This window comes from Scomber scombrus, chromosome 7 (genome assembly GCF_963691925.1).
Source record: "Scomber scombrus chromosome 7, fScoSco1.1, whole genome shotgun sequence".
Classification (NCBI taxonomy): domain Eukaryota; kingdom Metazoa; phylum Chordata; class Actinopteri; order Scombriformes; family Scombridae; genus Scomber; species Scomber scombrus.
Genome location: NC_084976.1, coordinates 23,463,951 through 23,477,504, shown reverse-complemented (window position 1 = coordinate 23,477,504; position 13,554 = coordinate 23,463,951). Strand labels below are relative to the sequence as shown.

Below are 13,554 nucleotides of genomic sequence, written 5' to 3'. Positions count from 1 at the left end.
TAGACGTTCAGTGTTTCAGGTAATGAAGTGAAAACTAAATGGCTAATGAATCTAATTATCAGTCTGTATTGCAAAAATTGAGCTTGAATAGAGAAAAGTTCTACTACTAAAGGCTAAAAATGAAATATTCAAAAATCTGATGTTGGTGAATAAAAACAGTCCAAAAAAGGAAAAATAACCTTATCACATGTACTTTTTTGTATTAGATACACCAGTATTTGTCAAAAAACGCCCCCTAATTTTCCATTTTCTTGTGTTTAAATATCAAAATCGCATTACTTTTCATCCATGCAAGAAAGCATATCTTTAATGATTACCCCACTATGCCATTCATAGCAGCCTTCGATAAATATGAAACATTAAAGGTCTCAGGAATACATTATCTACAGATATTTGTAAGAAATTAATCATTTAAAACTTCCTCTTGCTGTAATTAGTGGTTGACAGACAGTGACGAGTAACACTCTAATGATCCAAGATAAGTAGTATCAAAGAAAATGTGTTGCTTCTAAACTTTGTATTGTTTCACTCTTGTATTCCTAATGTGATTATTTTCTCAATCAAGATTACACATCTTATACGCATGTCATCAATTTAAAGTTGTTAACTTGCCATGTGGTAGATTTTGTGCCATTTGCCAGGCTGCTGAGGTGTTGTTTATGCCTCCCTCTCTGTTGTCACCGCAGCCGTCTGTCTTCAAAAGTGTAAAAATGGCGGCGAGTGTTTGGGACCGAACACCTGTCACTGTCCCATCGGGTGGGAAGGTCTCCAGTGTCAAACGCGTGAGTGCAGTTATTGCTAACTTGCCTCCATGTTTATCTTACATGTTTACAGAAAACACAAATGATTATTTTTATCTATCAAACCAGGCTATTAAAATGCATAACTAGTGTGTTTTGATACGTTCAAAATAAAGTGTTTGTGTAGTTGTAGCTTGTAAGAATATACTATTAAAATAAGATCTAAGTTGTTAAAAAAAATCCTTTAATGTTGATTTTCTTCTAGCGGTCTGTAAACAGCGATGTCTGAATGGAGGAAGATGTGTGCTTCCTGACTACTGCCACTGTCGGAGAGGCTACAAAGGCCTCACCTGCGCAATAAAGGTCAGTTATACTTCATATACAGCACATGGCTTTGTGTAGTGGGAAAAGTAATAAATGGTACCAATAATTCCAGGGTTATTACCTCTGAGGGTCAATACAGTTAGGATGAAAAGGCATTCAGGAGGTTGTGTTGAGCAGTGAAACCTAATTTTGTTGAATTTATGTTTGCACCTTCACAGGCATCACAAGTGGGATGAAAAAAGAAATGGAAAGTGGGATGAAAGAGACTACAAAATGCACAAAGCAAGACGAGAGCACCATAAATTGTCGTGCGTATGACTGTGTGTGTATGTATGTGTGTGTGTATGTTAGTGGATAATGGATATTGGCATGTGCTTGAATGTGTGGCTCTGTGCACGCTTGAATGCTAACGGAGGGACTTGATGTATTGCACTTGTCTTTTTGTCCCTGTATATCACTACCTCAAGGCTCAAGGTAACACATCTGTTAAATGCATCAGCAGTGCTTACGGACGTGTTACTGCACAGTATTATGTATAAGAAGTAAATGAAGAATTGGTTCAATGAAATTCCTAAGCTGTAGGTTATCACCAGCACGCTGTTTTTTTGTTTTATTTTCAATTTAGCCAAAGTATAGCTTATATCAAACTGATGTGCACTGTTTGTTTATTACTTATGAGGAAAATACAAATGAGTCTGCTTAATTAATTATGCCTAACTTAGATGGTACACATTAGTAACTTGTTTAAGACGGAAGATGTTGCGATTTACAATTTATTTTTCTTAATTGCTTTCATTAATATATTGTTTGATCAGGCCCGTTTTTAGTTTCTTTTTTTTTTTACTGTCATCCATTTGCAGTAATGCCAAACATGTATCAAAGTAATATCCTCTTCTGTTTCCTTTAAAAAAAAAAAAAAAAAAGCTCTGTCAACACAAGATTACACTTTGGTACAAGTAAAATGTGTCTAAATAAAGAAAATACACTATTTCCATGGTTTTCATTTTGTGGAATGAGTGCTGATAATGCATGCAACTCACACTTTTATTTATTCAGTGACACAAATAACAGTATAGTACATAAAAGGTTTATACAGTCAAATAAGAACATACACAGATTCATGTTTCTTTAAAAAGGGAATGACAGATGATACGGTAAACAATATAAAAACTACAAATGTTCAACTAAAAAAACAACAAAAAAACAGTAATTGTCCTCAATAGCATAAAACTCCTGATTGGGCCTCATTGACCTTTGACTCTAGTGGGAATTCTTCCTCTCCTCACAGCGAGCACCAGAGTAAGGCGGGCGACAGCGGCATTTTTCAGGAGAAATACACTTCCCTCCATTCCGGCAGGGCTGAGTGCACACAGCTATAGCCAAGACAAAAACAGACAAAAGAAACCACAACAAAACAAAGAGTATTAATACATTATTTGAAAAAAAAAGAAACCTGTGAAAGACGGATATGTCTGTGCAGCTTGTAAATCTTAACACCACAAATCCATCAACAGGCCACAGAGGTGAGAAGTGTTTCCATGTCTGTTTTTGTCACATCTGGAAAAACACTGAAAACTCTCCCTCGGTAGACACCTACACATAATTTATATCCTTCTTGTCTGTTTGGCAGATTGATATGTGAAACAAACTTTTGCTCTACATACATGGATCTTCAGTATGTATATAAAACTGTGAATGTGTTAATTTTGAACTCACCGGTATGGCAGGCACCGCCCAGCCACCCATCCGGACAGCTGCAGATTCCCGGAGCCACACAGATTCCCCCGTTCCTGCATCCTTGGGGACAAATTGCTGCATGGGGAACAAACCATAGAAAGATATTCTTAACATGGCGAGAAGATCTGAGCTATAACTTCACACATGTTCACTGTTTAAATCTCGGCAGGTTTTTAGATGGAGCCATATGGGTTTGTTTGTGATAGCAGGTTAGATAGAGGGTGAACCTGGCTGTCATGATCTTGAGAGGTAAGCAAGCTAAAAATAGATTATTTTAATTTTAAAAAGTCATATAAGCAAACTATTTAACCTAGACAGCAGAAGATGCAATGATTTGGTTCAGTCTGGTCGTGATCTGTTTTTGGTCCATGCTGAAGTATCTGCTTGGACAGCTATTGGGTGTATTGCCTAAAAAATGGAAACAGTCCTACCCATCTCATCAATTGTAGCTTTGGTGATCCCTACTTTCCCCTTTAGCACTATTGTCATGTCAAAAAGGTTAAAGGTCAGGTTTGGGGCTGGTTGTATTATCATCTTTTTATAGTTTGGTCTATAACATTTCTGAAAATCGTAAGAAGTGCATGTTGTAATTTCTTTGAGCTCATGTAGACGTTTTAAAATGTTTTGGTTTGTCAAATCAACAATCACAAATTCAATGAAATCCAGTTTTATCATTTATGACACAATAAAAGCTTCAAATCTTGACATTTGAGTCAAACTGCAACCAATGAAAATAGTCCATTGATTCATTGTTGCAGCTTTAAAGTTCTTATTTGTCCAATACTTTGGACAATTAGCAAATGTTAGCATGCTCACATACCAAACTAAGATGGCAAACATCATCAGCATGTTAGCTCAGCCTAAGTATAGTTTCATAGAGCTGCTAACTTGGCTCGCTAACATACTGAAATTCGGTTTCTCCAAGAATTTCATTCATTTCTCTCAAACAGCTGGTAAACCAATATGGGACACTGTCTGTAAAATTCTTCATTGAAAACTAGATGGATGAAATTCTCCTAGGTTTTGCAGCTCTTTAAAGCTCAAGCAGGCTACAGTTTCACAGACTAGCACTAGCATGACTGTAATCTAGGTCTTGATTCATTAAACTTCAGTGGATAATATTAGAAAATGTTTGGTGTTTTGCTCTGTCAGCGGTCAGCCTCTAGAGCAGCACCGCCCTGTTAGAAATATGTGTAAAGCTGTATTTAAACTACAATTTACTGACAATGTCTCAATCACCAATTCACAAGTCGTAAAACTTCAGTATCGCTCATCACCACTAAGTTAGATGGATAGTTGTGGAGGGGTTGCTTCTCATCGTGACAGCACTTTGGAAAGGCATGAGAAATGTTTTCGTTAAGCTCTCTCTGATGAATAGCTCCAGCTGAGAGACCGGTTCCATTTGGTGACTTTGACCTTAGGTGTAAATAGGTAATTAGATACGGCCATAAACAGACCTTCTTGGCATTTTGAGCCGGCCCAGCTCGAGGGGCAGATGCACTTGGCCACTCCGTTGACAGCGATGCATTCCCCTCCGTTCCAGCATCCCCCGTCACACGTCACTGCCAAAGACACAAAACACATCTATCAGCAAAGACAGTGATGAGATAGCTTTACCTGTTTATAAGTGTTTTCAGCTATTAGTGGTCATGAGAGGCTAAGAAACACACATTATATTTATTGATTCAGATATATATCCAGCTATATCTCCCTACATGAATGTCTATGTGAGTGCTTTCCATCCTTTTTGGCTTGGTACCCTTGAAAATAAAGTAATAGTTATTTACTTTCCCTTGGCACCTGATGCTTTAGGAGCCTGACAAGGTGAAAAGTATTCAGTAATTCTTTTTTCCTTTTGAAAAAACTAAACAAAAAGTCCAAAAAATATGTTTTGGGGATTATTTTGTGACCCCTTGGTTGGGAAAACATTGGTCTCAGTGCTGTTACGAATGTGAAGAACATGATTCATTTTATTTTATTTTAGTTTATTGCCAAAGAACACTCACATGTAAATATATTAACTTTACAAATAATAATAAAAGCCTTTAAAACCCCACCCTGTGAGATTTGACTATAATTGTATAATGTACAGTTCTCCACATGTTGGCAAAATCCCCAAATTCACAGAATAAATACATGTACTCAAAACACTGTTATTTACAGCCCTGATACTGATAACTAAGCATTTAGGCTCATTTATACAACAGCACTTAAACACTGAATGACTGGAGGAGATTTTATGGTGTTTATTAAACTACTCCTGCAGTTTTGCTCCATCAGCAAGATATGGAAAAAATAAAGGTTAGAAGGAATGAGCTGTATGTCTCATAAACGACAGACAGCTATGTGTTGAAATATAAAGATAGTTCTGCTGTATAACATGCAAGAAAAACAGTTAGTATGAATTCATGTAGATGGATTTCCAGCCTGACAACTGCTACATAAAGTGAGCAGGAAAAAGTACTTTAACATGAAGTGCAGCTTCCAGGCTGTCAGGTCACAAGACCACTGGATTGTGAACTAGTCCACAACTGCTGGACGGACCGGATGGTTACCTTTGTGACAGTATCTTCCTCCGAATCCAGGAGGACATCTGCATTTTCCAGGCCGAAGACACTCTCCTCCATTTTTACATTTGGGATAACAATTTGCTGCATTCACACAAGAACACAAAGGTTTTTGGCATTACTGGTTATAGTCTGGTTCAACTTTTAACTCTTTATATTCCAATCACAAATTTTAGACATTTTAAATGATCAGTAGTTAAATTAGTTGTTTTGTAGCACTGTGTGTGAAGTGACACTTTGGTTGCCAGATCTTAGTGCTTTTACATAATAATGATAATCATAAGGGATTCGCTCTGCCAGCCACTCTTTGGGTCTTAAAATCACGATGTTTTCCCATTAAGATGAAGCTGTGCTCTTGGCTTGAAAAAAATCTGCATTAAACTGATGGAGACATGAAAAAGTGTGTTATAGTGTGGATCGAACATATGAAGTACATTTTTCAGTGGATGATTTTAAGTGACAACTCAAAACTAATTAGCTGTTTAATTAAATTGCTTTTTTCTATTACTATTCATGATTTCTAACTCTTTTATATGGTCTTCTCTTTCTTTCCAAAGAAACTGTGAATGCTATTTTATAAAAAGTAACACTCATTATTCTTATTTTCTTCCTTCCTCCTTGTCTATCTATGTGTATGGTTTTAAACGTTTTTAAAGTTGCTGCTGAGTTTTAAAGCACTTTGAGCTGCAATTTGTGCATGAAAGGTGTTTGTGAATAAAGTCCATTCATTCCTGAAAATTCAGTCAAATTAATTTGGGTTTAAAGACTATTTGCAGGTACTTGTCTTAACACAAGTCATGCACTTAGTGTCTGAGTCATGAGTGTAACAAATGTCTATAAGCAAGGAGAAGGAGTTTGTGCATTTTACGCATTAATGCACCTTAAATTTACTTAAACATGATCATAGACATAAATTTGTAACATCACCATACTGGCAGGTCTCTCCTTCATAGCCCCGGGAGCAGTAGCATGTGTTATTCCGGATGCAGACTCCTGCGTGCTGGCACGGCGGGTCGCACGTCGCTTTGGGGTCGAAAACAAACCCGACCGCGACTCCCCTCGGCGGGTCGGAGCGAGCAGAGCAAAGACCGGTGAGGGTGAGCAAAGAGGCCAGAAGAACCGTGGAGCTGAGACCGGTGGAGATCATGTTTGATGTTGTTTCGTCTCTTGAAGTGGAGACTGAAAAGGAAGGACGGAGATGGATGAGAAAATCCCCCTTACAAGGCACTGAGACTCTGCAGCCAGGTGCCGGGGTGCGCAGGCGGGGCTGGGCGGGGAGAGCTTCATGGTGGGTGTGATGGGTGATGGGTGGTGACAGTGGAGAGATGAAGATGGGAGGAAAGTTTGGAAAACAGCGTGTCAAGACAAACAAACATTTCCTGGAGAGAGGAAAGATAAATGTGTATGGATGCACTGAACAATTAAACAAAGGTAATGTTCATTTTTCGGAGTTTAAATTGATGGCAATGAATGTTAACTAGCTGTCGTTTGCTAACAATAGCTAGTTAACTAGCTATGTTAACTTTAGCTGCTTATAATTGTTCACGTTTTTGGTCGTTTTCTAGCCCCATGGTTCTGAAGGGTTTCTTGAACGGGTGCCAAGGGTCTTCAGCAAAAAGGAGAATTTATTTTCACTATAATAATAATAATATATTATCCCATTCATAAATAATACCAGGGGCGGAGCTATGTGGTGGCTTTTGGGCCTGCAGCCCTTAATGTTTTCTAAAAAACAATCAATCAGTCAATCAGACTTTATTTATATAGCACTTTTCATACAGTAAAAGCCCCAATTCTTAAAAACAAAAAAATCAGCTGAAGTCACTTTTTTTGAACAGTGACTACCATGCTGACTGAATCTGAGTGAGCTTACAACATTTATGATTTAGAGTGAAACTTCTGATAACATGTTAGATGAGACTATTACTGAGTGAAATGTCAACTGAAAAATGAATGTAATATTTTGTGTTTTCCTTTTGATCTAATGCCTGATTTATTATTTTACCTCTATGTGCACTATATTTGGAAAATAATCAATATAGACCAAAATAAATCCCTACTACTACCACTAATGTTTGCAGTAGTCTTACAATGCAGTAAACTTAAATACTGCACAAGTAAACCATTCAAAAAAATGTCCCCTGGCTTCAAGCTTAAATCTCCACCCGCCCCTGAATAATACAGTGACAACATATAATTGTACAAATGCAAATATAAATAAACACAAGTTTTATCTGAGTTCAACAGTAATTTAAGACCAATCATGTTTGTTGTGTATGTTGTATGCAGGTTTTGAACAGCTCTATTGTATGGATAATGGCATCTTCTGCGTACATAAAAAAACATAAATGTAATATGTCCAGACTTTTAATTATTTTTGGATTTATCAATTAGTCGTTTGGTCTGTAAAATGTCAGAAAATGGAGAAAAATGTCAATCACTGTTTCTTAATGCCAAGGGGATGTCATCAAATGTCTTAACAGTCCACAACACAATAATTTACTATTACAGAATACCAGAGAAACCAGAAAACAGAGGAAACCACATTTAAGAAGCTGGAACCAGAGAAGTAGGACATTTTTCTTATAAAAACAATTAATCAATTATCAAAATAGTTAGAAGTTTATCCCCTATTGATATATTAATCTTCTAACTACACTAAACAACAGCCAGTGAATGTGACAGGCAGAAAATAGGTCAAGTTTGGAGCCACCTACCTTATTATATTCAACAAGCAGGACCCATGATGTGAGTCCATGTCGAGCACATGTGTAAAAACCATTTCCTTATACCTGGAGAGAGGAAATGCAGGGCCTATATGAACTGTTGGGTGAGGGAGGGGAAGGTCTGCTTTAATGGCAAAAACATATCTATGGGGGATGTGGTTGTACTCCCTATCGGGCCTCTCTGCAGTGAAACCTGCTGACCGACAGCTAACAGGAAAGTAACTCTCCATACAAGTGGATTTGCATATGCTCATAATTGACCTTTTATCATGTTTCCATAAAAAGCAGGTCGCCTTTTACTTTTTATGTGTTGAAACCTACAATAGCAGGTCACACACAGTTCTGTATGCTGCTGACTACCAGACTGAAAAGTAGTCAAATCATCCATGAACTCTAAAGTTCAGGTTTAAATTTACATTACAAGCTGCCCTGGATGTGCAGCTACATTACAATGACTGTCTGACATAAAAAGCAGACAGGAAGCATTGATTCAAGAACTGGTGTGTCGAACATTGCTGAGTCCAGAACTTGGCAGAGAAGAAGCTCTTAAGGTCTTTCTCTTTTTCCCAACAGCCTGGACTCAGATTGTCCTTTTTTGTGACTTTAATTCGGATAAAAAAGAAGATCAAATATTTTATCATGTGTGATGAAGCTGAATGAGTATAATTACTAGAACGTGATTGATATATTGGTGCTAAACTAGTTGATATGGTGTTGAGAATTTAGCATTGAGCAATTTAGCATTTTTAAGTAAGTGTAATTATTGGTACAAAGTTTTCATGGTTACACCACTTAGACATTTTTGCCATAAACCTCTAATATATTCTCTCAAAATGGATTAAAGCAGACATTTTATTCTGGGTCCACAAAAAAGAATGTGTTCAAGTTATTCATATGTTAATTTTCACATTTTAACCCCCTTTAAATTTGACTAAACCATATGGACACAAAAAACACTCCAAAAATCAAGTATTGGTCGGGCCCTAATAATCACTCAACACTACACTTAGTTTGCAGAGTTATAATACAATGTGATATATTCATCAATGCATTGAACACATAATCAATTAATATTATCTATTTATTTTTTTAAATGCAAAAAAGGCAGTCTTTGAAACTTTTAGCAAACTTTAAAAATGTTACTTATCTGCCAATATTTACACTGGAATTGACTTAAAATAACCACAGATACCAAAGATTCATTCACTTACAATATTTTGTGCTACAGTATATGCATATTCCTATACGCTACACAAAAATACAAGCAAAATACCATAGACATAAGGAGAAAGGACATAAGGTCCTTAATGACTGTGTGTCTGTTTTTCTTGTACTTTTTGGCCCACATGTACTCCAGTATAGGTCTGGTCCAAGCCAGTGACTTGGATCTCAGAGAGGAAGTGAACTGGTGTTTTAACGACTGCAACAGATGACATATCATGATACACTGGAGACGCCTGTCTGGTGCTTCGAGCTCCAAGTGAGGAAAATACGAGGGGTCTGCACAGAGTAACAATACAATACAACCAGGATCCTGTAGTGAAAGCAGAGGGACAAAAGAAAGGTTATTTGATAGTGAAATGCTCTGTTGAAGTTATAATCTGCACCATTTTCTGACATGTGGATCAGAACAGTTGGTATTTAAACAATAGCTATGCAATAAAAAGTCTTAAATATAATCCAAAAAGTCAGATCAAACAGCTAAGACTTTATTTTATAGTTATTTCTTTGTGGTTATCTACCTGTACTACATATCCTCACACAGTGGATGGCTCTCTGTCTCTTATTCTACATGTGGTTTCTTGCTTTTTTTGCCTCCTAGTGGTCGGGCCAATGTGTTGTCGTTGTTGCCCAGTCAGCTGGTTTGTCCATTCATTCAACACTTTAGTCCAGAGCTGCAGATCTGGACAATTACTTAATACATTGTTATGTCTGTTGTAAAGATGATTGCCAATGAGAAAAAAAAGCCTCCTCCCTTCTATCCCTGACATCAATACTGACCTCCTCGACAAACTCAATGACTTCTATGGGAAGTTTGAACAGTCTCTCCTCCCATCTCCCTTCCACTCTACATCCAGGAGGTGGAGGAGGAGGTGGTGAGGGTGAGGGCCATGTTCAGGAAAACAAGCAAAGATGAAAGTCCAGCTGTACTTAAACACGGTGCAGCTCAATTGGCTCTGGTGTTTAACATGTTCAACACCTCCGTCTACCACAGTGCCTCAAGGACTTAAATCATAATCCTTGTACCAAAATCAACCAAAAACTCCTGCCTCAGTGACTTCAGAGCGATTGCCCAAACATCTGTGGTGATGAAAGAGTTTGAGTGCATCTCGTCTCCTATTTGAAGTCCTCCACTACCTCCGCTGATGGATACTTACCAGTCTGCTTACCGAGCCAACACACATCCTATTCATCGACTTCAGCTCGGCCTTCAGTACAATAAACCGCTTCAATAAACTGCTAGATGTGAATATTGACCCCTACACATATGCCGCTGGATTTGGAGCTTCCTGTGGGGACGCCAACAGAGGGTTAAGATGGACAGCCTTTCATTTTGACCCCTGACCCTCAGTATAGGTGCCCACCCCCAGGGTTACGTCCTCTCACCTCTGGCTCTTCTCCCTCTACACAAATCACTTCACATCTCACCACTGCAGCTCAGTCTCCAGCCTTGAATATGCAGATCACACAACCATAATTGGACTCGTTTGGTGCCTTGATAACAAACTCCAGCTCAGCATATCTAAAACACAAGAGCTCATTATAGACTTCAGGCAAAGCCTCCTCCCCAAATTTTACAGTCATATCTCTGGAGAACTCATAACCATCACTGACTCATTTAGAGTTCTTGGCAACACACTCAAATTGAACATCAGGACAGACTACATTACCAAAAAAGCTTAGCAAAAACGACTTTATCACGACAAAAAACAGCTAAAAAAATCCAAAGTAAAACAAAACCTTCTTTATTTTTAAACAGCTATTGTTGAGATCATACTTACCTCGTCCATAACAGTCTGGTACAGCAGTACGGATAGTCACACATGCAGAAAAAACTGCAGAATATGACCAATAGGAGCTCCTTGGTAGTTGAGTGGTTACAGCACATGCCACTTAATGGCAGCATCCCTGGTTCGATTTCGGCAGGGGATCTTTGCTGCAGGTCATTCCTCTCTTTCTCTCCCTGTTTCCTGTTGGCCTCTATGCCAGCTACTTTCAAATAAAAGGCCAAAAATGCCCAAATATAAATCTAAAAACACCTCCTTACAGTTGAATCACTGTATCACAAACCCCCAACAAAAGAGCAAAAAAAAGATCATCCCTGATCCCTCACATCCTGCTCACCACCTCTTCCAAATGATGACCTCTAGGAGGTGCTACAGTCCACTGACCATCAAATCGTCCTATTTTAAGATCAATTGTGTCCTCAATAAGGACTTTGAAGTCTTCTCCCTAACCCTGAAACACATTGTCTGTTCAAGTGTCTGATGTGATGCTGATATCTGTCTGTTTGATGTTATTGACACTGTTGAACTGAAGGAAATTTCCACTGACTTCAGTCATGTGATCAATAATAAGTGAATGATTGTTTGCTCTTCTGCCTTTTCTCTTGTACCACAGTTCAGTGAAAACTTCTTTGACTTCCTCCCTATACAGTATGACTTAAGTGCTGAATTTGCATTAAATGTTCTGTGTACACAGGTTAAATCCTTAAAGTTTTAGGTGACACTTGATCTTTCCTTTAGCACCATTATCAAATCATTTGCAGAAAAAAAAGCCAAAAATTCACTGGTTCGACTATTCAAATATGAATATTCCCTGATTTTTTGTCTTATATTATAGAAAACTGAATGTTATTGGGCCTCGGACTGCTGATGTGATGTCAGGGTTTGGGAAACTTACACATACAGTATGCATTCTTCTAAATGAATGGTATTTAATATTAGTGTAAACTGAATCATGTTTTTTCAAGTTATGATGTTCAAACCCACTTGAAATCTTGCATGTTGATTTAAGTATGTCTAGGTTATAATAATGTAGTTGAGCAACAGTTTAAGGATCTGCAGCAGGCATGAAAAGTACCAAACTTTAGCAGAATAGCACCACCATGTGTCTATAAGAGATTATTACAAGCACACAAAGATAGAGAAAAGAGCTTCAAAATGAATCATGATTTTTTATTTTTAGCTTCATGCATGAAAAACAGGGCAGTGACAGAGAAGTATTCACATCTACACTGTCATCAAAAAATATCAGCGAGGTTTGAATTTGGGTTACAGTTTTCTGACGACGACGATGATGATGACTGTGTAAACTTCAAGTTTCAGAAAAACTGACTTAGTAGCATTTTTGGAGTACCCTATCTCACTTATCTGATGACAAATTAATATAAATTAGAAGCTTTGAACTCAAATTTCAGGCATTTATCCGCGCTATTTAAAAATGTTAATATTATCAGAGCATGGAAATACACATTGCGTTTCACTTCTGACGATCATGAGCCGAATCAAGACGATACCACATGATAAAAGGCATTTCAAAACTTAAGAATAGCAGTCAACTCATGAAACACATTATAGATGAAGAGAAGATTAAAACAGCAAATACATTGTGAATGACATCATAGCCCACAAAAACAGGGACATGTTTCGAAGCAAGCCAGGAGTAAAGAACATATTTTACATTTACACATTTTTATTGTTATAGCTCACTGTAATCCCCAATTTTTGGCATGAAGTCCCTTTTCCAAAGTTATTTTTCTACTTTAATGGCAAAAATGGTTTGTTATTCATAAAAAAATATGCTTATGTAAAAGCTTTCATTTAACAGCAGTCACATTTTGTTTTAAATGTCCAAGTTGAATGACCTAAGAAAAGGCTGATTCTGCCTTTACTTGAGCTGAAAATACAGAACCCTAAAAACAAAACAAACCCAAACTTAACAAATCACCTAAGAAAATAAACCATCCATATTGCACTACATAAAATCCAGAATTGTTATTTTTATTCAAAAAATCTAAACAGAAATAAAAAGGCTGCAGTATAAAGGAATGAAAGAAGTGCGAGAAGTGGTTAGAAACTGCTCAGTGTAGAGTTGTCATGGATAGTTGATTAATGGGTTAGTCAATTAACAGAAAATTAATCAGCAACTGTTTTTGATGACTTGAAAAATCATTTTAGTCATTCTTTTATCAGAAATTCCAAATATTTGCTAGTTAAAGCTTCTCAAATTGAAGCTTTTCTATGTCAAACATGATGGTAAACTCAATTTCTTTGGAGTTTTGAACTTTTTCAGATAAAACAAGACATCTGAAAACGTCACCTTGAACATTTTTGTTATTCTTTGACATTTTGTAGTCAAAATGAAAAGAAAATGCATAAAATTAATAATGAAAATGAATGTAAGTTGCACCTTACTTATTTTTCATTGGAAGTATTTAACAGTGGTAAAATGATATGG

At 37.2% G+C, this 13,554-nt stretch overlaps 2 protein-coding genes across 2 annotated transcripts in view; one reads left to right on the top strand and one right to left on the bottom strand.

The window, feature by feature from the left end:
• vwde (von Willebrand factor D and EGF domains) overlaps positions 1-2,004 on the top strand; it is a 33,641-nt gene extending 31,637 nt beyond the window's left edge. The window contains exons 29-31 of the mRNA XM_062422586.1: positions 687-782; positions 1,006-1,103; positions 1,283-2,004. Of these exons, the coding sequence (XP_062278570.1) occupies positions 687-782; positions 1,006-1,103; positions 1,283-1,300 (212 nt within the window). The 3' untranslated portion in view covers positions 1,301-2,004. The remainder of the gene's footprint in view (positions 1-686; positions 783-1,005; positions 1,104-1,282) is intronic.
• Positions 2,005-2,213: 209 nt separating this feature from the next.
• Positions 2,214-6,515, bottom strand: seraf (Schwann cell-specific EGF-like repeat autocrine factor). The gene is made up of 5 exons (XM_062423145.1): positions 6,296-6,515; positions 5,357-5,452; positions 4,259-4,363; positions 2,781-2,876; positions 2,214-2,437 (listed from the first exon to the last, which is right to left on the bottom strand). Exons 1-5 carry the CDS (start codon positions 6,513-6,515, stop codon positions 2,325-2,327), a joined length of 630 nt encoding a protein of 209 aa, XP_062279129.1. The 3' UTR covers positions 2,214-2,324.
• Between the last annotated feature and the right edge of the window lie 7,039 nt (positions 6,516-13,554).

What these genes read in the sequence shown, in the direction of transcription:
- seraf (XM_062423145.1), bottom strand. Translation starts at nt 6,515, where the DNA reads ATGATCTCCACCGGTCTCAGCTCCACGGTTCTTCTGGCCTCTTTGCTC. An exon ending in AGGAGAGACCTGCCAGTATG is followed by an intron (nt 5,453 to 6,295) that starts GTGATGTTACAA and finishes GTGTGAATGCAG; the next exon opens with CAAATTGTTATCCCAAATGT. An exon ending in AGGAAGATACTGTCACAAAG is followed by an intron (nt 4,364 to 5,356) that starts GTAACCATCCGG and finishes TGTCTTTGGCAG; the next exon opens with TGACGTGTGACGGGGGATGC.